General features: G+C 46.8%; 1 protein-coding gene across 5 annotated transcripts in view; it reads right to left on the minus strand.

Annotated features, from left to right (window-relative positions):
- Nucleotides 1–25,681, minus strand: part of IQSEC3 (IQ motif and Sec7 domain ArfGEF 3) — a 101,850-nt gene that overhangs the window by 9,385 nt on the left and 66,784 nt on the right. For all 5 annotated transcript variants that reach the window (XR_008974733.1, XM_057427935.1, XM_057427938.1 and 2 more), the window contains exons 4-10: nucleotides 22,623–23,716; nucleotides 17,737–17,898; nucleotides 6,842–6,964; nucleotides 6,024–6,190; nucleotides 3,856–3,995; nucleotides 2,888–3,013; nucleotides 1,679–1,778 (exon numbers count right to left, since the gene is read on the minus strand). Coding sequence is in view for 4 of the 5 variants with exons in the window: in XM_057427935.1 (XP_057283918.1) it covers nucleotides 1,679–1,778; nucleotides 2,888–3,013; nucleotides 3,856–3,995; nucleotides 6,024–6,190; nucleotides 6,842–6,964; nucleotides 17,737–17,898; nucleotides 22,623–23,716 (1,912 nt within the window). In the remaining variant the exon portion in view is untranslated. The remainder of the gene's footprint in view (nucleotides 1–1,678; nucleotides 1,779–2,887; nucleotides 3,014–3,855; nucleotides 3,996–6,023; nucleotides 6,191–6,841; nucleotides 6,965–17,736; nucleotides 17,899–22,622; nucleotides 23,717–25,681) is intronic.

Below are 25,681 nucleotides of genomic sequence, written 5' to 3' on the forward strand. Positions count from 1 at the left end.
GGAGTAAAGAGTATATATTGGAGGACAACAGCACTTCTCCTGTGTGAGATGCAGCAGGAGAAGTTGGCTCCCGGAGTCATAAGCCAGAACATCCATTAACACCCACAGAGGCAGGACTTCTCCCTAGTCTCTGCTTCCATCATCAGAGAACATGTCAGGGGTGTTAGCACAGCATGGGTGGGGAACTCATTGTACTATGCAGAGAGAACGGTAAAGATGTGGGTTTGTAGGTCTCTGCTTAGCACTCCCCAGCACGCAGGAATGTAAATGAAAGGATATGCCTGGAGAGTGAAACATCAAAGAAAAAGGCCTTGTGTTTTAAAAACCAGGTTGGGTGCAGGGAGGTGGTGGCTGGAGACTCAGCCAACAGAAGCAGGAGAACAAGAGCATGCAGAGAACTTGCTACACTTGCGACTGGACTTCCTCTACCTTTCGCTCAATGGCCAGTGGTTTCAATCCATTTTCTCCTTCCCTCTCACCTTTCTCCAGATTTAATTTCTTTCTTCTGCTGTCCTGCTTTCTCTCCTCCTCCACTGCCTACTTTCCACATGCTCTTCCTTTATCAATCTTTACTACACTAGCCACAGGACCAACCTGCTATTTGCTGCCAGCCCTCAGCTCCCCTAGTTTGTGTCTGAGGACCCTTTTCCCACCCTGTGTCTCTTTGACCTGTGACAAGCTCTTTGGGACATCTGCTTTTCTGTCCCTGCAGGGGATACATGGCAGGATGCCTTTGCCAGAAGTTCATTCCCAGTATAGTCATGATACCCCTGAAAGCTGATCCCTGCTATGGTGGTGCCCAGGGATGCTCAGTTATAAATTACTCTTGTACACACAGGGATGTGAGAGACTCTGCAGGCTGCAGAGGATATGGTGCTAAGAGAACAACTCATGCTGCCAATAAGGCAGAGGGAAGATGTAAAATACTTGGTATAGCCACAGAGCTGCTACAGTCTTCCTTCCTTGCTGCATGTTCTACAGCTCCTCACAAACTCCCCAGCCCCTCTGCCTGCACCAGCAGGAAGCCTGCCTGTTTCTGGAACTCCTCCACCACACAACTAGCTTCAATCATGACACATCATGGCTCTATTCCCAGTCCATCAAGGTCAGGCTGACTAGGGCTGGCCTCTCGCCATGCTTTGGTGGGTGCTGTTCCAAGGACTCTGCTTCTGTCTTGGGAAGCTTTCAGCACAGCACAGCATGGCACAGTGCGAGGAGGCAACAGCAGCACCTGAACCTTTATCAAGGTCAAACGTAGAGGTGAGAGTTGTGACTTTGGGGAGAGGGGATAAAGTTGGAAGCAGCAGTTTTGTCAGTGAGGTTCTCCACCTACAGTTGGCTCCTAAGAGCTCACCGAGATGTATCTAGAGATTGACTCCTTCATTTCTTCCCACTAGTGCTCTCCCCGCCACCATGACAGACAGGTCTTTCAATAAACTTTAGTTCATCCCTTCTGCAGGAGCTCAGACCTATTGAGAGTTAGCAGGAGGCTCTTCTGATCACACTGTACCTGCACAGTCGTCTCCTCAGCACCAAGCCTCAGTTTTCTCCCCCCCACTTTAAACCGTGATAGAATCTCTCTTCTGATGCAAACTCACACTGACTGATACAGGCCCCCTCTCTCCTACTCCTTTTCCCTGCCAAACCCCTCCAGGCAACCCATGAGCAATGGACTTACATTCATTCTCAAAGAGATGGAACTGCATCCCTAGCAGGCCAACCGACTTGCAAAATGTGTACGTTGAGGAGCTTTTCTTCTTGGGGCACAGCTTGAGGATCTGTTGGAGGGAGAGATGCATCACTGGGCAGGGTACTGGTGAAGAGTGAGGCAAGAACAATGCAACCTGCTCAAAGTAAGAAAGCTTTCTGCAAGCTCTGTTAATTCTGCATAGGAGTAACACTGGGTGAGTGACAGGCTCGTTGCCCAGAAAGCTGCCTGGCATACTGCACTTGTAATAACACTTCTGAAATTCAGCATGCATAGATAGCCCTGGGGCCCACGCAGCTCCCGGTCTCCCAGAGGGGCTGGCTTTCTGATGCCCACATTTCTGACTTTGCAAGGGTAATTCTCTTCACAGAGATTGCCAGATCAAAAGGCGAAAGGAAGCCTGTCAGAAATACCTTAGAGCTGGGAACAAGAGCATATGTGAATGCTGTGCTGCCCTCATTCCCTCAGCACTAGCTCTTACAGACCTGATTTATCAGATAGCAAGGAGCAGACCCTCTCCCCAGCTTCACAACTGTACAAACCAATGCAAGGGAATTGGTGGGGAAGTTCTCTTGTCCTCTCCCCCTACAAAAGGTCTTGGGGTTAGCCTTACATTTGCCACATCTACAGTTTCATTTTGCCATTAAATTCAGCAGAACTCCCATCTTGTTTGGCCTCCTCTCAGTCTCAGTGTAACTCTGCCCTCCCTTTTATCTGTCTGAACTCAGCTGCAAGTTTTAAAAGTACTGTACACATTTGGGGCTCCAGTAAGTGATATCTAGTTCCTACAGCCTTTGCAATGTTAGAAGGCAGTGGTCTTAAAGTGTCTGGCAGGGAAGTTTTAAAGCACATGGGAGGGCTCTGTCTACTATGGTACAAACAGAGAAAGAAATGAAATGAATCTTCCTGAATCTTCCTGCTGGCAAAGGCATGAGAGAGAGCAGTGACATTGCTGGGATGGCTGTGGGATGTGACAGTTTGTTTTTAAAGGGTTAGAAGAGGTTTAGATTTAGTAGGCTTTTAACAGTGAAGGATCCAGAGCTGTGTCTTACAGTATCGACAGACCAGGAGATGGTCTGTCCTTAGGACAGGGGGAAAATGGATGTTGTGGCCTGCTTTTAGGTTTCTTTATAGAAACAGGGGGAAGTTTTATCACTGCAGTGCCTAAACACCACTCACCACCAGCAGGTCATTGAAGAGAAAAACTTCCCTCTGGTGAGCTGCCTGCTTCTGCACTTTGTTCACATCAGTCACTTCGTATAAGCGGCTGCAGCAGACCAGGCGTCGATGGGGCACAGACAGCACCTGCATAAGACCCACAGGAGAATGCAGAGGCTGAGGGAGGTGCCACCGTGGGTCTCCCCCACCTTCAGCTGGTGCAACCCTGCCCAGTGACAGCAGCACAAAACAATTCTGCACACCCTCACCACCACTCCTCACCATCACTTTTCCTGCTGGTGCAGTAGCAGAGAGCTACACCTTTGTGATCTGGATAAATCTGCGGAGTGGGACAGGCTATAGGCAATCCCTCTTGCTCACACATCCTATCTTTCTACACTTGAGGCTTCCAATCAGTAGGTGACTACTCAACCTCTCAATCCACTGGACATCTGAAGGTTTCATGGGCTTTGAGAAATTATTCTGCTCCTTTTGGGTGAACAGTTATATATGTTTTTGCATTACACCTCAGTTGCTGTTAAAGAAGCTGTTTCTGCATTTGAGGGTCTCTTAACTCCAGCATCCTTAGGGAACTCTTTAGAGACAGATGGGTGAAATTGTTTTCTATCACTTTGCCTTCCTCTTCCTACACCCTCACAAGGTCTGAAAGTTTGAAACACTGCAGAGCTGTCACTGGAGCATTGGCAGGCAGGACGCGCATTGGCAGGCAGGACCTGTGTGATTCTTGGGCAAACAATTACTGCACCAGATACTATAAACTGTGGCTGAGAAGATCCCCCAAAATTAGGAAAGAATGAGACAGAGAGGAAGAAAGTGTTTGGAGAAAAAGGAGTGAATCCATCAAGACAAGCACGGAAAGCATTACAGAAGAAGAGTAGAGGCATAGAGGAAAAAGGCAGAAAAGAGGGCAGGGAGGGAGGAAGGGTCAGAGGGGTGAGTGGGTACCAGGAAGGCTGTAGGTGACTCACCGTTTTCATTCCAACTATGGACTTCTCCACTTTGGTGACATAAGTCACATGGTCCTCATTGGATTTTAGCTCTTTCTGCTGGATCCTCTCATAGATCCCCACGACCAGCTCCCGTGGAATGTCAGCACCATCGTCCACCCCTGCCGAACACAGAAACTGTTGTGCAGGCTAGGCAGGGAGAAAAGGGAAGGGAAGAACTGGTGGTCCCTGACAGGCAGCTACTGCCTCTGCACTGTGTAGTGCTGTGAAGGCTGAAGGGAAAGAGGAATACCTCACTTTAGGCTGTCTTCTTTCTTGTTCTAACACACCTAATGCACCAGCAAGAAAGACTGACATCTCTAAGGCCAATGCAGAAGATTTCATTATTCCTCTGCTCTGCATGGTGGCTCCTTTCCATGCGTTCCCTAAGGTTTTATAGCCACAATTTCACATTCATATATCTTGGGCCACTTAGCAGCAACCTCTGCATTGATTTCGTATCATCAGAAGTGCTAGATGTGGAGGAGATCTATGATGGGATTCAGCTGCTCCTCCTGCCAATGCAAGCATCAGCTCTGCTGTTTGCTTGGTGGCCTCCACTGTCCTTCTGTGATCTCTCCTAGGAGTAATATACTTTTCAGTTACGCTGTCTGTGGTATCTCTCTCTTGGCCTCGTCCTTTCCTCTTTTATATCTCCTTAGACAGTTCTCTAGATTTTGCTGTCTGATGTTTTCAGAGCCTGGCAGAAAAGTTTTCTTTCACCTTTCCCTGAGCCAAACGCCACAAATTGAACTGCCAGGTTTTCCTCTGAACTCCATTCCTCCACTCATTTTGTATCTATTTTCTCTGCTTTCCCTCCAGCTCTCTGGTTTGAGGTGTACTACCCTGAGTGATACAGGTGAGGAATTGCTGAGGAACGGAGAGGCATTATCATCTCCTGGCTCCCTCATCCATGTCCTTGCAAATGTAACCTGAATATTCTGTCTGTTTCCAAACACAGGCTGGTGAAGCTACTGACCTGGTATTGACCTGCAGGTGAGTCTGGAATGATCTGTCTCCCTTTGTCTGCAATGGAGTAACATTCACTCTCTCTAGTGAGTTGTGGTGCATGTTGGCTGAATTTATTGTGATGTGAACTGGCAGATTTTCAAGCAACTCTAAGTGTAAGTTAATGTAAAATACCCCTTTTCAGTTAGTGCTATCAGCTGTAATAACAAAGGGGAGGGGATGATGTCAGGTATCAGCCCTATTCAGTATTTCAGGAAATAACTTGAAAAGGGGCCTCATTATACTCATATAGAGCGGATGACAAATTGGGGAAGGTGTGGGAGGCTGAAGCAACACCTTCTGAACAGCAGTCAGGACAAAGAACCCACAGAAGTTCAAAATCTAGACAGCAATTTATACTAGGAAAACTTGAGGGAGCTGCAGATGTGCAGGAAGAGACACTTGGAAGATGACTGACCTAGGAGTGAACATGGCTGGGGAATCAAACAACAGTTTGTCTAGACATGATGTAAAAAAGGCCAAACAATACTAAGCTGCATTAGCAGCTCTGAAAATGAGGAGGAGGCAGTGGCTCTATATATGAGTATGCTGTGACCACATCTGAAAAAGTGCTTTTAGAAACCTATTACCAGGATGGAAAGGACTGACCTTGAAAACCAGAAGAAAATTGATTTGGGGAACTGATGTATCAGAAACTGCAAAGAGGTAATGTATGCTTGAACTCTGTCATGCCTACAGTTACTATAAGTAATTGCAAGCAATTAAGAAGGGGAAGATTTAGCCTGAATAGAAGGAAAATGTGTTTATGTATTCAAAGCTGCAAGGAGACGAATGGCTTGTTTAGCACAATCCAGCAGGGTCTAAGAAGGATGGATCTGAACAATAGGAAAATGTAATGCAATGGACTGCTTCCAAGCATTGAGATCTATTAAAAGATGAAACCCATCTCTCAAGGAAAATGGTTGGTTTCTGATAAGACTGGACAGCTTTCTGCAGAAAACAAAGCTTACATTTTCCTCTTGCCCAGCATTCCACAAGACACCTCAAAGGGCCCTCCATGTCTGGCTCACAAGGAGCAGCAGCAGCCCTAGAGAAAGGCAGCTTCACTTTAGTTTTGCTGCCTTCACGTAGGCAGAGTTTACAGCAACAAGAAAGCAAAAAACCCAAAGTAGGACTCTCACCTCTAAGATTGCGAATGAAGTCCTCCAGCATCATCTTCCTGTCAGGCTTGATGTTGGGGCTGTACATGTCCGTATTGAGGAGGATGATTGCAAAGGCCAAGATGAAGATGGTGTCCGGGTTGTGAAACTGCTGGACCACATCTGGGTTACACATGCAGTACCTCTGGCTGCAGCAGGAGGGATGCACACACTTAACATGGAACATGGAAGTCCTCTGCTCCAGGGGGGCAACAGCTTCATCGCAAGTGGATCAAGCTGCTTTCACTCCACCTCTCACACAAATGAGAAGGAACTAACTTCTCTCTCAAGGCAAATTTATCCACCACGGCTGAAGTAGACCGCTGAAACTTCAGCCTTCTTGTTCTCAGGAACCAAAAAAGCAAGTGAGACTAGAGAGGACTGGTATCACTATGTTAGGGTAATATAGGAGCTGTCTACTCCAGCCTGCCTTGCTAAGGGCAAAGCACTCCTTTGGATGTGCCTAGGGAGCAGTGTAGCATCTCTGCAACCCCCAGTACTGCTCTTCCTGTGAGTTGCCAATGAACAGGGAGTCTCTTGCTGGCAGACATGTCGGGACTGGCCTCACTTCAGCCCTTTGAGCCCTTTATACCATGGAACATCTGACAAGGACATGGCTCTGCTGCAGCACTGGCACAGAGACTCCCTGCTTCAGAAGCTCCTCTGCGATCACCTTCTTTGGAAGGCAGGTTCCTGGCCATTCATTCCATGGCTGCTGCATGCTTTCTGCCTTGGGTGTGTTCTCTGTTTTCACCTGGTTGCAGCAGTGGGGCTGCAGGGTTCATTCCCTTGATTCTTACCTGAAAGCCTCAATGAGCCGCTCCACCTTCTGCGCCTCCCCCTGAACACGGATATGTGCCTGGAATTTCCGCAGGGCTTCATCCAGCTCCATGCCTGAGAAGTCCATCTCGTCCACCACGCAGCTGTGGGAGAGGAACACAGCCTTCGTCAGCACCTCCTCCTGCAGAGGATGCAAGGCAGGTTTGCTCACTGCACTACCAAGGCTCAGTTCCCAAGGGAAATACCATGGGAAAGGCCCTGAGCCACCACTACACTGCCCAGGTCACACTTATAATGGGTAGTAATTTCAGACAAGTGATTCCTGCATTCTACAGCAAGCAAGCAATTCTTGTATCTAAATATATATAGAGATATATATATGCATGTATGTGTGTATATACCATGATATATACATATATCATACCATGCACAAGATATATATTTATATATACAAAGTATATATATGTACATATTGATAATTATCCGTATAGATACAGATATTTAGACATCTATATCGATACCAATATCAACATAGATTTAGATCATCTATTTTTGCCTTTCCTATCATCTGGTAATCCTTCACACATTGTCCATTCCTCCCTTCCACTCAGCACATGCACTTGTTCGCTACTTGCTTCCCCATCCTTCTCTTATCTCTACTCACTGAGCTGTTCCTGCACTTGTCCTCATCTTCCATTCTGTCCAGTATACATCCCAATTTGTAGCCCATACCTTCATAGCATCTTCACTCCCACTCAACCACTGCAGCAGCAACATTCATTATATCTTTAAAGACCAAAGCCAGCTCAGAGAAAATAGGTAATGGAAGCTGTTGTACAGAAATAACATTGCAGCATCTGATGGCTTGAAATATCAAGGCTGGATAAAACTCTGCCCGTGTAGTCAAACACTAGGAGTCCCCTACCAATTAATTCTGTATAAACCACTGTTCATTTACACGTTTCTACCCATTCCACACAATCTTTTTAATTTCCACCATACTTCAGTGCCATGCTTCCCTGTTATCTGCTAGAGATCCTTCACCTCATACATCTGGTATCATCACCTTTCCTTTCATGGTGATGCATTGCACACTGGTAATTCACAGCCAATTTAGATACCCAAAGAAGGGATGCCACCTCTCTTGTTTCCCACCTAAGCATTCTCAGCTTATAGAAGTCCTACCATTAGTCTCCAAAACCTACCAATACAGTTCTTGCTCTCTGTATTAGTCAAATAATCTAGTTCTTATTGTAACCGCCTGAAATTTCAGTCATTTGCAATGACAGCACCTTCCCCATGTGGCTTCAGCACATTTTGTTAACATATTCCTACTTTTGTGTCCAGGTCATACTGCAATCATTAATCAAAAGCCTAGACTCAGAAAACTCTGCTCATAGCCTCCCTTAGGCTCAGCTTCCCATTGCAGCAGAGTATGTAGGCACTAATGTCTGCATCAGGCAATTCTCTCCCCTGTTTATGATTCCTCTGCTAATTTCTAGCCATTCCACTCTCAACTAACAATTTCTCATGTCAAATGCTTTGGTGAAGTCTAGAATTACCTTCTGCATGTCCCTTGTCTAGAAAACCAGTTATTATTGTCTTAACAAAGACACTGAATTAATCTACTCTCCACTAGCTTTGGTATGTACCATTTACCCTCCTGTCTGCCATTATTCTTTCCCATAAAGAAATTCTCAAAGCTGACATTCTGTCAGACCAAGAAATTAACAGGTGCCAAAATCCCAATTTTTAAAGCCTTCCTTAAATGTGAAGTTACTAATTTGCTCATCTTCAATCATATGGCATCACCTTGACATTACAAGTGTGTTAAAATTTCAAGGACTTCATATTTTCTGCTTCTATATACCTTGGATGCTAATGCTATTCCTCCCACCCACCCTCCCCCTGCCTTTATATCATCCTCTGCATTGTCTTTGGTTTGTTTCCTCATGTTGTAAAAGATAAACTGACCCCAAATTTGAGGTTAGGAGGACTTTTTCCCCAATACAGGTTGCCTGGGACTATATGAGGAGTGGTACACAGAAAACAGAGGAGGAGGGGATTAGTTCTATTCTGGATCTTTCTATTTCCTAGGATTATCTGGAAATTTTCCCAAGCAACCCACTGCTAATCAAGGGATGTGCTGTCATCAGTTTTTCCTTCTTCCTTTCTGTGATAAACTGGGGACATGTCTGTTGGTCTTTCCTAGAGTGCTGTAGTTTGCTGCAGGCTGTTGGGAAGTACTTTGTGAGCTAGGTTGTGTCATGTGCAGCCTTGCTATAATGAAAATCTGATGCATGCTGTCTCAACTGTGTGAGGGACAGGGCTCAAATGCTCAGGGGCATCTCTCCATTCCCTCATTGATCAAGAGTTCAAATATCATTGCTTAACTGAAGCGACACCCACAGAATAAGTTAGCAAGAGCTCTGGCTGAACAGAGTCTTCAGTATCTCCTAAGGCTGGAATCATCAACTAGGAAACATGAACTCTGTGCCTCCACAAACTCCATATAAACAAAATGAGGGAACAACTGCTGAGTAGCAAGGGTGGAGAATCAATGGGGCTGCTTTCATAGGAAATCTTACATGAAATCTTCCTCCCCAAGAGGTGGACTGGCAACAGCAAAAACTCCCCCCCCCACCTCCTTCCTTTGCTATCTTTATTTTCTCACTCTTATACTCACATGTCCCTTGGGTTGACATCAAGGCTTCCTGCTTCTTGGAATTTATCTTGGATAGTAAGAAAAGTTTTTCTCTGGTTAGTCATTACTGTGTTCACAGCTGCAACCACCTCTGCAGTTGGACTTCTGTTATTATTTTTTAATACTTGCCAATGTGTGATGTTTCTCAGCATTGACCCAGTGATTTTGCTGTTATTGTCTGCTTCTAGACATGTGAAAACAGAGTCCTTGCCCACACCAGTGAGACCTGCTGAGGTCCCCCTAAGTAACCCCAATCCACCAGCATTAAATTGTGTATATTTCCCTCCCTCCCTCACGGATCAATCCTTCCCGCTCCATGCAGGCTGCTATAACACATCCTTCCCTTTGTGTACAGATCTCAAATAATAAAGTCAATGTCCCTGATACAGAAAGCATGAAGCCTTTATTAGGACAAGTAGGACAAGGCAGCTGCTTATAGCTCTTTTCAAACTCAAACAGAATTATAAGAGTTATGCCCAGCTTCTCTTTGAGAGTTTCTTTCACGGACTGACAAATGCTGGTTTGCTTTGTAAATTGGAAGACAAAACCCTGGGAGTCCCTTTCATCTGAAGGAATGGAATCCAAAGAGTGATGCCCCCTGTCCTGCTTTCTGAGAAAAGCTGACCAGGCAGGAAGGGCACATTAGGAAGAAAGTTTGACTCAAGAAAAGTCAGCATGGGCTTCCATTTGATTTATTTGCTTCCATTTGGCAAAACCTGTTCTTTGTCAACAGCTCCTAGAGGAACTACCAGATATGCTGCTGCTTTCTGCTGCTAGACAGAAAGAATGGTGGATCACAGCTGCCTGATATTTTTTGTGAGTAAATTTGACACAGCAAAGACCACTGGAAGAGCCAAAGAGCCTTGTGCCAAGGGGCTGCCATGTTTCTGCTCCTCTTCTAGGTGTCTTCTAGTTTTGCTGCCTTTCCTGACCTCAGATTCCTGTACAGACTCCCATTAACATTCTGAATGTACTGTGGTGCCTATACCAGAGCTCCCCTGAAATGCAGCGAAACTTTCTGAAACCAGAGCAAGGAGGTCTTTACTTTCCAAGCTAGAAAACCTGGAAGCTGACACAGGATATCTTGGCAAACATACTGCAAAAAGTACATTGATTCTGTCAGCCTCCCAGGCTGCAATGTAAAAGGCAATGTAACCACGTGCACAAGGGCAGGTTGCTCCCCAGGACTAGATTTGACAATGTACAAGACAAAGGTTGAGCTGAGAGCGGCTGGCTCTCTGCATCCAAGCAATAACCCAGCAGCTTATGTGCATGTGCCAAAACCAGTGCCGAGTTCATTTCTGCACAAACAGCAGAACACCTCTATTCCAGGACCACCAGGACACCTGAAGGATAATAAAGCAGGGGCAGAGTAATCACCGTATGAAATCTCCTCCTGTTTCAACTCCTTCCTCCCCACAAACTTGCAATAAGACACACAAATTGACCTTACACTGCATCCAGAGATGCATTTAGACCACTACCTGCAGGACTAGGACTTTAGATGTTTGCATTATGTAGCTACAGGGAGCTGGAAAAGTGCTGTCATCCTGCCCCATAAACAAGGTGGTGGAGTTTGAGGGCTCTTTTGCCACCTGCATACATGGGAAGCTTTGGTTGTCCTAAGGCACTTGGCAGGCAGACATCTCACAGCTGCAAAGAATTGCATGCCACGTGCCAGGACCAAAGTGGGGTCCTAGTTGGATCATTATTTTCAGCTATTACCTCAGAGGTGGCCAGGATGGCTCCTAGGGTGCAGTGCATAGATCCCCCAAAGTGGGGTGGATATAGTGGCATCATATCTGCGAGGATTTAGCACAGGGCTAAGCATGAGCCTTGCGTTGAGAGGGTTCAGTGAAGGCAGGAAGCAGCTGTATCTTGTGGGGCTGGGATCTGCTTGCTGAAGTGTAATGACCTATTTTCCAGCTTTTCCACTCAGGTGACAACGAAGCAGGAGCTGGGCTGCAACTAAAAGTGTCTGTAATGAACCTGCAGCCTACGCTGAGGGAGGGAGCAAGGGGGGAAGCAGCCAGGTGGAAAGTTTAAAACTACAAGGCACAAAGACACTAATAAAAAACATCTCTCTTCTCAGCTTCCCTAATCCTGCGAGCATTCTGAACAATGAACCATGCTTAGGGTAGACTGCAGAAGAATTGCTCCCTTGGAGGAGGCTGCCCTGCACGTGTTAACTGAGGCTCACAGAAAGAAAAGTGAGCAGGACTCACTGATTCCTTGCACCAGCAGGCACGGGTGTGTGTCTCAATCCTGCCCTCCCTGTGTAAGGGTAGTCTACACAATGGAGACCATGGCCCACACCAGTCTTCTCTACCTGGGGGTGCTGTACTACATGTATTGCCTGTTTTCTTCTGGGCTAAGTCATGTCACCTTGCCCTCCCAGGGTTGTTGGTAGTTCACATTGCTCCTCCCTTGGGCATCCACTCCTTCCTAAGCAATAAATCGCCTAGTGTACCATGCCTTGCACCAGAGCTGCCTTTCAAGGCAGAGAGCTGGTCCCAGTCCAGCCACACTGGCCACTCAGGGGAGGGTTATACCAGACTTATTCTTCCCCTCCAATGGGTGCTGGGAATCCTTGTCCCCCAAAGGACACAGGAAACCACTGTTTCCATGCGCATCTAGACATATTCAAGCTACATGTTCAGCCTTCGCAAATCTAGAATAGAAAGCTGCTCTTGCTCACATTTGATCTGTGCCACAGCTCTGCCTTCAGCAGGAGGGCAGAACTGCCTAACACGTTCTTCCCTCTGTCCTGTTTCTATCACATCATTATCTATTGCTCCATAGCACAAGCTGCAGCACTGCACTGTTCAAACCCTCTTGTAATGCAAGTCCCCCATTGATCCTTTGTAATGTCCTCAGAGAGAAGAGGAAAGGGGGCTAGTTTGGGCTAACCCGTCAAGTTCACTCTGCCAGTCCAAGAGGAATCTAACACTTCTTTGAGACACAGCCACTTTGCTGGGCTTCCAGCTCTGCACTTACACTCCTAAGAGCATCTTTTCTCTCCCTGACTTCCCGTGAGAGAAAGAGAAGACAATACACGCTTGACAGACAGGAGAGCTGCTCACCCACAGGGAGAGTGTGTCTAACAGCAACTTACAGTCTATCAACAGCCAGCCCCCAACTCAGCACAACGTCTCTTCTGCTTGAATCCCTGCCTCTTCCTCCTCTGGCAGCAAACTCATCAGAACAGTCACTTCTGCACTTCCAAGTCCCACGACCTGAACACAAACCATAAAGTACCAGCAGCACAGCTGACTCCATTCATGGCATCACTCACATTATCTTGTTCATGAATGAACTATAAATGGAAGCGTTTCCTGAGTCAGAAACAGGTGGAGGGGAAGAATGAACTAAAGCAAAGGGAAATATGAATGAAGGAAAACAAAAGCAAATAAGCAGAGAATGAAGAGTGCACAAAAAGGAAATAAACAATACATCTGAGTATGTACTACAAAAGAAAGGAATGAAGAAAGAATGTGTTAATGCCTTCGGCCTCTTTTTCAAGGTATCAAAATGATTTTTCTGCAGTACTTGCTAAGTAGATTTGACAAAACCACTCAGTACCATCTCAGTGCTTTAGTGGACCAGCCTACCTCTCTACAGCTGTATTCTTTAGACCGGTAGGCATTGAAACCCTGGGGTAGATCCCCAGGGACTCCTTCTAACTGGCTTCAGGGCAGGCTGTGGAAGTAGATTCCCAAGAGAAGAGGATGGATCTTACTGTGGGATGCTGGATCAAAGAGAATGGTTGTTACTGCAGGATGCTCAGAATGTTTACAGGTGGGATTTATCACCTGTAACATAAAACACCTAAAAGCTGTATGTCCAGCCTAAACAAGCACATTGAGAAAAAACAACACTCCTGAGGGATCTATATGTCTCCATTAACTAATGGAATTCATAAATTGATAGAAGGCACTAAACTTGGTGGTGGCTAACAATAGCTGAGATAAATCCTGCTTTCAAAGACTGAAGCCTTTCTTTCTGCAAAAGAAAACAACATACTGCATCTCCCTTAGCAGACAGGCATGAGCAGTTTAGCGTTATCAAAGCATGTGTCCCGGTTATAGTCAGATACTATAATCCCCTGATCTCTCCCTTCCACTGGCTAGCATTTATAATAGACTGGATATCAGGAAAAAACTCTTCACCAAAAGGGTGCTCAGGTATTGGAACAGGATTTCCAGGGCAGTGGTGGAATCACTGTCCCTGGAAGTGTTCAAAGACCATGTAGATGAGGCCCTCAGTGACATGGGTTAGTGGTGGCTTTGGCAGTCCTAGGGTAACACTGGACTTGATGATCTTAAAGGTCTTTTCCAACCTAGCTGATTCTATGATTCTGTGGATTACTTGTGAGCTATCCAGACACCTTTTCTGGGTTCTAAGAAAACCAGTTAGAGATTGAAAGACAGAGTAGGAAGATGGACAGGAGAATGTAACTTCAGAGCATTTATGTGCTGAGCCTGCTGGTGTGGAAAGGCAAAATTACATGCCAAAGTCTTCAAGCCCTTTACTACACTTACCCTCACCCGCTTCCCTTCCCATACATGTGAGAGGCTTTGCAACCAGCATGGCACTTCCTCTGGAATTTTAGGTGAGGAGTAAAAGCAGAGTATCTCCACAGTATCAAATACTACTGTACACTTCTGAGCTCTATTGCCTGACTCCAGGAACAGGCAGTGGTTTGCTTGTTTGTCAGCATCACTGCTTCAATACCTGCAGAAGCCAAGAGAAGTCTGCAGAGCAGTCTTAAAGCCGGACTTACAGCTGAGTCTGGAGTCTGTGACCTGGGCAGCTCTGCCCTGCCTCCAAATGCACAAGGGAGGCTGACACTTTTGCAGATGTTTTAAAAGCTGTCCTATTATTTATTCATGCAGCTGGGTTAATTCAACCTGGTGGCAGTGGAGACAATGCTTACAACACACAATTCTAACACAAGTTTTCACATCGAGCGAAAGCTAAACTAACACAGCAAGTGGCATCAATAATTGAAACTGCTTTCGGGAGGGAGAGGATGCGCCAGGAAGGCTCCAGGGTCAGGTCTGGGATGTGAAAGAGCAGAGACATAAAGGCTTGCTCACTGCAGGTAGTCAGAACCTGCCCAACAACTACTGCCTGCTCACAGTCACCCTGCTTGGGCATTTGAGCTTGCCAGGACTAGCAGGGCCTGACCTTCTGCCCACTTGGGCCACAGAAATGACTGTGGCATTGAGAAAATTGTGCAGAAGCTACTGTAGGAGCTATCCTGTCTGCCACGTGCTCTGCTGGGAATACCACTGGATTTCTAAGTGTGGGTAGATGTGGGGACTGCAAGACAGCCCTTGCAGAGTCCATTCTCTCAACATGTGCCAGTGTTTCTGAGCTAGTTTGATTTGAGTTGGATGAGGAATGAAAACCAGACTAGATCTTAGTTCTAAAATGCCAAAACGTCTTTAAGCTGCATCTTGCTCCCACACAAATGGCTCAAAAGTCATGACTAGCCTTATAGTGCATTACAGTGCACTGGAAATTCCAGCATACTGTACTAGACTGCCAGCCCTCTTCTTCCTGCAGCAGGGACATGAGGAATATCCAGAGTGATAATCCTGGGCCAGGATTTCCCCTGGCAATGCCTTGTTCCCATACATGTCACACCGCTGGGTGTGCAGCCATTGCCCAGCCAGCTCTTACAAGCAGTTGATGAAAATTTGCTTGGGAAACACAGCAACAATTGCTATCCCCAAGCTCAGAACTGACACAGGAAGAGAGTGAAAGTACCTGCAAACAGCACAGCTACAGCTAGCTGAATGTGTGTGTTTTTCCTTACTGTTTTAGAACATTTTGTGTATATGTCTACTTTTATTGCTGCCTTCGAGGAAGATGAATCAGCAATTTATTGTGAAGAGGGGATGGCAGCATAGATTGTTAGTTCAAGAACATCAGCTGTTGCCTGGAGAGATCAAACACAGGTCTGAACCCCTAATTCAGACTCAGTTGCTTGATACATGTCTATGTACACAAAGTTCATGTCCAATATATGTCAGTGTACACACGGCCTCAACAGCTCAGTTCCCATCTTTGGGCCTTGCTTTCTACATTTGTAAATAGAATGGTGGGGTCACTCTTAACATGGAACATTTGGAGTGCTACACTGAGAGATGCAGTGGAAACTGAGAGTAATGAGCATGACAAAGTAAAGCCACCTGCTTTAATGGACCTCCTGCAACATGCAAAGATGGGCAACCAGAACATAGCAGTTCCTGAGCATTAAGGCTGGAGGGCAGACATCAAGATTTGCAATAGAGGCTGTTCTCAGGAGCTGCTGGCACAGAGTTTGTAGTCACATGTGAGGCAGAAGAACATGGTTATTTGCAGGGATGATGCCAAATTTAGGACTACACAGAAGTGCCAGCCTATTGCTCTTGCAATATTTCCCTGTCTGTGCAGAAGCTAGGTTTGGACTTCTGCAGAGTATCTGTCAGGGAAAGCAGCCCACACACTGCCTGCTGGAGAAAAAGAGGCAATTACTTTTAATTGTAGCTCTCAGCATGAAGAGACTGGAGAGAACATGTGTCTTGCTGCTGGCCAAATCAATACCCAACCCATGCAGTATATAAAAAAAAAGAGCTGGACCAAAGGTCAGGTACCTGCAGCAATAAGCAGCAATTGCAGCAGGAATGAATTTTGAAATTTGGGCCCAGATTTGACTCTTGAACTGGCATCCTCTAGTACTTCCCTGGAGTAAAAGTGGTGTGTGCATTGGGTTTAGGGTTTCTTTTTGGCTTGGCTCAAGAGAAACCACTGCAAAATTCAACTGTTTGGAGGATGAGAAAATATAATAAAGGATCCAGCAAAAAGGACTTCCTGTCTAATGGAAAGACAGCTCTCAATAGGAACTGTCATTCTGCCTAATAAAAGCAAGACCTAGACGGTCATTCCTTGAAATGGTCTCAGAATGAGCTTGCTGCCTCCTGACGACTCGGGTCACATCAGCCTGCATGGCAGCCTTCACATTAACTCACTGCTGAAAAGCTGCAATCTCACCCTGCTTTCACTGCAGCAATTCTCAAGGTGGTTGGGTGGTGTCCCCTGTTCCTCATGTCCCCTTTCTATCACACAGATAGCTGTACTTTCTCCTTTGCCCTCATCTGAAGTACACCAGGACCAAGGAGGAAACAAATGGTCATCTCGCTTCCCCAGGCCTATCCTTGCAGAAATCCTGTCATCTTGGACATTGCTCAGAAGAGCAGGCAAGATGTTTTTCTTCCCAGCATTTCACACCCTGCTCCTTTGGTGCTGGGGTCTGACAAATTAGCAATGGTTACAATGTGGAAGGCAGAGAAACAGGCAGGCACTGAGGTAGTATAGGTTGGTATATTGGTTTTTGCAGCCCAAATTGCAGGACTCGAAAGATGAGAGAGGAATAGGCTGAGAGATGCATGGTTTGTGTGACCAGGGGAGAGTCACAGTGAGAGAACTGAAGGGAAGAATCCATCAAAGGCAGCCACTAACAGAAGCATGGAGGAAACCTGAGATCTTGCTCAGAAAAGGGATAGCTCAGCCCACTGGAGTTTTGGAGTGGGGACATTCCTCAGTGCTCTGTGACTGCAGTGGCAATGACAAACCATTTGTAGCAAGCTTCCTTTTGCAGGCTTTTCATTTCTAAAAGGAGTAGCATTGCCAAACAGAATCAGCTTTCTTCTTATTATCCCTGTAGTGCAAGTGGACAAAATGAAAAGGCCACCCATCTCAAAATCGGACAGAAAGAGAACCAGGTGTGGAGCCACCATTCACTACCTGCTGCTGGTCTCACTGCAAGGAACAGGTATTTTTATTCTTCTGCCTCTTAGTACTTCCCAGAACACATCAGAGCTGCTTTATCTGGATTGGGTAAGAACCCAGTCACAGAGCTTCCCAGCCACAAAACCTCCCAGCATCACTGCTTCTACCACCCGATAGTGCTTGGCTCCTGCTAGATGATCACAAGCCCCCAGAGGAGAGACTGAAATGAAAGGGCTGCTGATATGAAGGAGGAAATACATTGCTGGGAAATCCATTGAGAGGTGTCAGGTAGGGAGTGGGAATGGTAAAGTTCCTGTGGAGTGGGGATGGAGGGGACATAGAGGATGGGGTCTTGCTAGTGCAGCCAGGAGCAGAGTGTGCTCGAAAATCCTTTACAGTGCAGGGAGGAGGGGAAGAGGTTTCCACACTTACTCTAGCACATCCCTGTTGAACTGCTTCTTGCTGTTGCCCAGGAACTCCCCAATCATCTGGCGACTGAGGCCCTTCCGCTGGAGCAGGAAGTGTGCCACCCCAATGGGTGTATCTGGGATGAAGCCGCGGGAGATCAGGAACTGGATCCCTTTGTCTGGGTTTCTGAAAGAGAAGGTCAGAGACATACATGATGAGTTTGCATGATCTCTTTTATGCATTATCTCCTTTGGCTCACTTCACGGCTTGTAGCAATGCAGCCATCAGTATGTGCATGGGCTCCTATGAGTTCATGCGCGTGGCAGAATGGGACTGGTGTGGGCAAGGAGAAGTGACTTGAGGGAGTCCCCTTCCAGTTGCTGCTGAAGACAAAAGGATGCCATGGGATGCTGTGTTAGTTGCAGTACCTGCTGTCACCTGGCAATCACAAGTGTCATCCTTCTGCTACAAAGAATCCTGATGCACAATACCAACATCATCTTCTGCCGTCAGCCTTCTTAAGAGTTAAAGACTCTTGCACCTTTCCTGCCCCAGCTTGGTTTACTTAGGGTTCCTGTAAGGACATGATTAGATTGTGTCCTCCACACAACACAGGAAATACAAGTACATTCGGCTGCTCCAAATGCAACCCACAGTGAGCTGTCTCCAAGGACCAGGGTGACAGCCCCTTGCTTTTAGGGGAACTGGGGTTGCATCTTTGGCAGGGCAGACAAAGCTAAAGGGAAAAATGTGGCTGTAAAGAGACTTAGGAGACATTGCTGCCATGGTCAATGGGCAAATGAGGCTCAAGACACAAAGAGAGATAACCAGAGGTGGATACTTTTTCTATGGAAAAAAAAAAAAAATCTCTTTTTCATATATTTTTAGTGCTCAGTGTTAGTGACACTTTCTACCTTCTTCACCTGAGCCTGGTGCTGGCTGCCTGAACAGAAACCCCATTCTCAGGTTTGGTTATCTCTTCTTCCACTTCCCCCACCCTTACCTGTGTTGTTCTTCCCTTCTCTATTGATTTATCCCCTCGGGGGGGGGGGGGGGGGGGGGAATTGAGAGAAGGAACCTGGAGAATGTCTTGTCAGAGCTAGGAAAATACAGAGGGGTTTTCTCCCTCTGCGGCTGTGGGTGCCTCTCTGAGAAAGGATTGGTGATGAGTGGGCCTGACTGCAGCTCTTGGGGGTAGTGCATGTCTCAATAGGTACATGCGTTTGTATACGTCTATGTCCTGTACATACAGATTTCTTTTGCATCATACACGTTCATTAGAGCCTGTGTGTCTGCATCTTTTGGCTTCCTCCTCCTGTCTCCTATAAGCACACATGGTTCTATGTATCCTGGCAGTGGCTGTGAGCCTACGTAGTGGTGTGTGTCCCACAGTACAGACAGGAATGAGTGTGCATGTGTGTATCATGTAGCAGGTTTTCTTCCTGTATTTCAGTCTGCCCCACTGAAGGGTGTCATGCACTCTTGCTGAAAGGAATTAGTGAAATCCCAGGGAGATTTCACATTCCTTTGGCTCTATGAGGTGGTGAGTGGGGGAGGTGAGAGGGTAGCTTCTTCATGAAAGGATGCCATACTTCCCTTATTAACCCAAATGCAGCTATCTATGTCAAGGCTCAAGGAGTGAGCTTGCTCAGGCAGTTTCCTGGGGTTAGGAAAGGAAAGGATGAGATCCCAGACCACGTGAATGCATGATATGCACAGGCACAGACTGTGACACTGTCAGGTGGTAGAGGATGTGGGTGAGCAACATATGTCTAGCTATAAGGGAGTCAGCATTTGGAATGGCCTGCTCCTTACAGGGGCTTCATGGCTATATAAAGAGTAGATGGGCTTGAAATAGTTCTGCTTACTCTGTAATGCCACAGAGAAAATATCCTGGGGAGCGTGGAGTCCCTGGGGAGAGTGGCTGGGAGAACAAGCCAACCCATTACATTTATGAACAGGAGAGTTGAAAGATCTGATATTGAAAACCCTAGGCCATCCTCAGGGAAAAGCAACAGTGTGCCTTCTGTATTACCACACAGATCTGGTTCACCTTTGAAGAGCACAGGCAAAGTTACTTAAGTGCAAAGGTCATATGGTCAGGACTGAAGTCAAGCTAAGCAATGGAGATGCATTAAATGCACCTCCACCTGCACGCTTGGGTATCTGGTAAGTGACAGTGCGATGTTCACTGTATGGGGATGATCTCAGCTACACTGGTGTGACTCCAAAGCCACCAGGCTGAGTTTGCATTCACTCCAGAGGAGCTGGGAGCAGAATATGGGCAGAAAAATGCAGCTCACATACTGGATGTGCATGGATGTGCAGATTTCAGTAGAGATGGCACACACAGTGCAAGAGGATGTAGGCTGAAACAGTCCAGCTGTGACATCCCTCCTGCACTGCCTATGCTGTAACTCAAACATACTTGCATACACTATTCTTCCACCAGCAGCAGCCTGTCATCAGTTTTTCTTGGGATTCAGTTTGTTCTCCATAAAATCCTGATAAGCAGTGCATCATCTCTGCCTCTGAACACCTGCAGAGGTATCCCATGTACTGCAGCATGCACCTTTTACCCAGATGTACAGCAGCAAACTCTGCTTCCATCTCTCCTGGGCCTGGTGCCTGTTATTTTGTTTAATGTTGCAGGGGTGTTAAACACCGCCAGCAAATGCTGCGGGATTCCTCATGTCCTGCTGGCTTTCCCTATGCCCACGCAGCCAGCTGCCCACACACACTGAGTTATTACAGCAGCACTGCATAATGAAGCACTCTCCATTCCAGGGATTCCACCCCCTCACTGTGGAATGGAGACTGGGAAACTGCCACAGAAGCACAGCATCCATGCATTCCCAGGGGGCTGCTCCGAACCAGAGAGCTGTTTTCTGAAAGTAGCAACTCAAGGCAACACAGGGCTGGATAGATTATGGCAGATGGTGATAGAACTGCAGGCTTCAGCTCTTGGTCCAGGGGAACAGACAGTAAAAAGGATGTGCACACACAGAGGCACGGTCTCAGCTCCATGCCCTATGGGTTGGTGCTCACATCACAAACCCTACAACAGTGAACTGGCTCCCTGCTAGAAATTGATAGGTAAATAACAACCAAATAACTGCAGAAAGCTGAATGGCCTTCACATCCCCTTGGATGGAGATGCACTGCAGTGTCACAAGGGGAGCCTTAAGTTCCTCTCAGAGAATAATAAAAAACAACCTTCACACCCCAGAGCTAACAGGTCAGCTCCCTTCCTCCCTGTCCTCCAGTTTTGTCAAAACAACTGCGCCTTCCAGGTTAATACACACTATTTCAGCAGTTAGTTTCAAGGGAGCAGGGGAGGCCTGGCTAGGAAACTGTGTTTCAGAGCTCCACGGTAAGTGTTGTAGCCCACAGGGACCTGCAAGATGCAGTGAACCCAGATCACTGAATGAAGGAGGAAGGCAGAGCTGCTTCCCCACAGCAGACCTGGTGCTGCTAATCTGTCACATGAATGTGTGCCAGGCAGACTGGGGGAGGAGGAAAGGCCAGGAAAAAAGCATTCTCATTCCTGCTTTACCTTCACATAAGTGCCCATGTCAACTGTGCAGGAACCAAAGGAAAACACATTGGCTGGAGGGACTCCTGCCAAGCACAGCTGAGAATACTGAAACAGGAGCAGAGATGTGAGCCCCATGTCTCCCCCCCACCTATCCTAACGCAAACACTAGAACATATGTGCGGACCTGGAACTATCTCTATCACAATCAACCCCACCTGCATCTGGTAGCTACCTTCTCGAGTTCCAGCCTGCTTGTGCTCATCAGGCAAATCTGTGTGTGCCCAGAGCCTGACTTTGATAAACACACATGGACTCACCTCTTCACAACCTGAGCTCAGAGCTAGCAAAATGTCCTCAGTTCTGTAAGAGTCACAGATCTGTCTGCTCTAACACCACTTCAGCTCTGGGTGTGCTCTGAGCCCAGGCTGAAAAACCTCCATACTATATACATGTTATATGGAGGCTGTGGACTCCACATTCTTGCCTCCTGGAGTCCACAACCTCCACTCTACATGTATAGTAATCCTATGCATTGCCCCTTGTCTGTGCAAAACTTCTGCCTCAGACTGCATAACTTTTAGTCCTTGCTCTTACCAAAACGCCCACACTAATGTGTGGCAAAACATTCTTCTAGTATGAGTGCATTACATCCCCAGCATCTTCATCAAGGGACTCAAATGGAAACCAAGACAGCATCAGATGAGTGTGAGATGATGAAGCAAAAACCAGTATTTCTCATGGCTTGCTTAGATGAGAAAAGTCCCACTGAAAGGCGATGAGCAAATCTAAATCTCCTTAGAGGAGCTCAGCTGCTTTCTGCTAATCCAAAATAGACTCTGTGTGACCCCTCCAGTTAAACTCTTCTTTGGACTGCTCTGCTTTTGCTTTTCCTAGGATATCAGTCTCAGATGTGTGAGACTGAGATGACTAAACCTGGTCTGTCAGGTGAAAATCTACCCAGATACCAGAATGAAATTGACAGCCAGAGCACTTGTACTGGGCAAGCTAAGCCCAGTTCTACCTCTGTCTCTCTCTTTACTTGGAAATGCTCCATGTTAAGTAACCAGGGCTGGATTTAGAGTACCACCTATGTTGGTTCCTTTGCAACAGAGTGTGGCAGAAGCCTGGATCCCAAGCTCAGCTGGTGGATGCCAAGTGGACAGCAACTGGGACTGAAGGTTCAGAACTCAGGAGAGCATGGGCACTACTCATGGGGCTTGCTCCTCTGTTGGGTAGAAGCTGAGGACAGTACTTAATAAACCTAAAGAAAAAGCTGGATGAGCTAAACTGATCTAGACCAAGAGGCTGCCATCACGTGTTCCTGTGAGGGGTGAAATAGGCTGGGAAACACAAAAGAGGAAGAGCCACTCACATATTAAAGAGGTTGAGCCCAATGCGGTAGAGGCGCTTCCTCATGGTGTCAGTGGAAAGTGTGGGGGACTTGCAGCTAGCTGGGTTCTCGCAGTGGTACCTCGGGAGGCTGAGGATCATGGCCTGCAGTGCTTCTTTGGAGGACACCTCCGAGGCTGACTTGGCTGAAGTGGAGGTGCTGCTGCTGCTCAGCTGCTCTGAATTGTCTGCATTCTCAGACTCAGAGCCTTTGTTTTGCCCTGTCTCATTGCTAGCATCAAGCTGGAGCTTCTGCACTGCCATCTGCCCAGGCTCAGCACTGCTGTCTCCCGTACCATTAGCACTGACATTCACCTCGGTGAAAGTGTGGCTGTTCTGGAGAGCTGTGGACTCAGGTGAGCTCTCTGGGGCAGCCGGTGGTTCACTGGCTTCTCCTTCCCCTTCTCCTGGGCTTTCTTCAGCCTTGGTAGCTTGAGAGAGGCCAGCTTGGGCATTGTTGCTGAGGCAGTTTGCCATGGACACCGAGGTAGACGATGAGACAGAGATGTTCTTGTTGTCGATCTGGACTGTGACATCCCTAAAAGCCATCATGAGAGTGCTGCTGCTCTTGGGTAGAGTGTCTGGCAGGAGCCCTTCCTCTTTCTCCTTATCCTGCAGCTCAGCTTCTAAATCTTGGTTTGGCTGCATGGAGCTAGCACTGAAGGTCTCCCTTATCTGGTATGAGCCCCCGTCTTGCAGTGAACACATGGTCTTCAGGCTCCAAGTGCTGAGGGCATCATCAATAGACTTGGCCAGGGACTGAACTTGTTCTGTGAAGGAGTCCTCCAGCTCGGTCAGTGCCCCACTGATGGTGGCTGGCAAAGATGGAGACCTCACCAATGGGATGCCCACAAAGTTGTACCCCTCCACCAGGGCTTTCTCAGCAGAGAAGCTCTCCGAGTTCTGGACCCGGACTTTCCTCAGGGAGATGCGGCGTGGCATGCGGCTCTCTAGCAGCGAGTTGCGGATCTTCTCAAAGTTCTTGCTGAGCTGGTACTGCCGGAAAGCAGTTTGGATGGTGCAGGCTGCCCTGCGAGACACCAGGTGACCGCCGTACTTGTGTTCTAGCATTTCGATCTGGAAGACATAGAAACAGGAGATGTTATTCTTTTGCTAATTGACCTCTGATGGCTTTCTGTTACCCTGGTTCCTACGCTGCTGAGTCTGTAATGACTGTCAGAGGAACTTCTGACACTGAATTAGCTTTCCCCTGCACTACTGGAGCCTGGAGGTGCCCTTCCCTTGCTTACACACTTCTCTTGTCATTAGGGCAAGCTCATCACTGCAAATACAGTGCTCCAGCAATGTGTCTTCCTGCTCTGCAGTGCTCTGGTGATGTCAAGCGTCATCCCTTATCTCAGAGTGTTACTAATGCTCCTCCCCTCCTTAGTCACCTTAACAAATACTCTCATGGAAAGGAGAAACCATACAGAAATAGGAATAAAAAGTTAATTTTTAAATTCAGAAAATGCTGGGTTGATCATAGGAGCTGGTGAGAAACATCAGCTTCCATACAAGTCAGTGAGAGCTGTGTTTGTTTGCCGTCTTTAAAAAAGCACTCTGAATCCCAAAGTGTCTTCCTTTCTGATATCTGTGGTTTTCAGGTGTCAGCCAGCAGTGAAATAAAAACTACTCAAGAAAAGAAAGACTCTGGAAGGTAAAAAAAATCATATTTTAAAGGTTGAGTCAAGATATTAAGAACAGGTAGAAGGAGGATTTACTTCTTCCCGAGCTGGTAACAACAAAAACAGATGTAAATACGTACACGCACAGCTAAATGGCATCTCAACAGGCTTCAACAAAGCACGTATGAATTGTAATTTCTCTTCCATAGTCTAGTGTTCATACTTTCTGGTAATCCCCTCACTCTTCCTCTGCAGCTGGCCCTTCACTAATATCCTACAGGATAATGTTGGATGACTTGGTTCCAGTGAGTGACTGATGGAGGACAAGTGGGACAGTGTGAAGATGATGGTGGATAATGGGATTGAAGAAAATATAAGGGTGATCTTGAACTACCTTCACTGAGGTTTTGACTGAACTATGAGCTAACCTCTACATTGTCACTTCACAGGGCCCAGTGCAGATGCAGGCTGTAGAATTTATATGTGTGTGTGCGCACATGTGGAAATCCAAAAAAAAAGCGGGAAATGCAAGACTGGGAGTGCTGGTAACATCAGCCCTCAATTAACAGAGGATTCACTACATCTTTCATGTGGTGAGTATGAGCTCATTAGCAGATCCAAAGGCTGAGTTTAACTGACTGCATCCTTATCCCCAGAAAAACACCACTTGCCCCTCACCATGCCTTGCTGGCCCAGTACTCACAGGGTGAAGGACTGAACTCACAGAAGACCTGAGTTTCAGTGCAAACTGATTTTGTACTCTAAGCAAGACTGAGCCTCAGCTCCCAGAGTTGTGTCATCTGCTTCCTTCTTGTCTTCCTTTTTTGTAATACTATGTAAGTTGCAGATAAAACCATCAGTGAGTGATTTAGGTACAAGAAGGCTTGAAATCACAGCTGTAAAAAGTGTAAATCACCTCTGGCATCTTTCCAATGCTAACTCCTCTGGGGAAGACAATATGACATTGGGAGATGACAGGAAGAGAGGAACAACATGACCCCAGGTGTTCTGTGCCTGCACTGGTATCCTGGCTGTTGGAGTAAGTACTGCAGACCTTCCCCACTGAGACCCCTCACTCCAGGTAGCAACAGGTCTAGAGATCCTGCTGCACTGGATGGGAGACTGCCATTTCTGGAAGGGATTGGGCCTCAGGGCACATCCTGTCATAATTTCCTCTCTGGAAATGAAGAATGGACCCTTTGCCTGGGCTCAAATGTAAAGCTTCTGTTTTCTGTTTCCTGTTTTCCTTGCCTTTGAATTCACATCTGTTCAAAGCAAGCATCAAGCCCAGCACTGAGACATACTAGCAATTTGCTTAGCAGTGGGGTCAGCCACTGCAGTCGAAGAGACTGAGAGATCTGCTGTCCTTGTTTCAGCTGGGATAGAGTTAATTTTCTTACTAGTATCTGGTGCAGTG

This window comes from Pezoporus wallicus, unplaced genomic scaffold, assembly GCF_028554395.1.
Source record: "Pezoporus wallicus isolate ANWC-B61680 ecotype Strahan unplaced genomic scaffold, APGP_CSIRO_Pwel_v1 contig_2908, whole genome shotgun sequence".
Classification (NCBI taxonomy): domain Eukaryota; kingdom Metazoa; phylum Chordata; class Aves; order Psittaciformes; family Psittacidae; genus Pezoporus; species Pezoporus wallicus.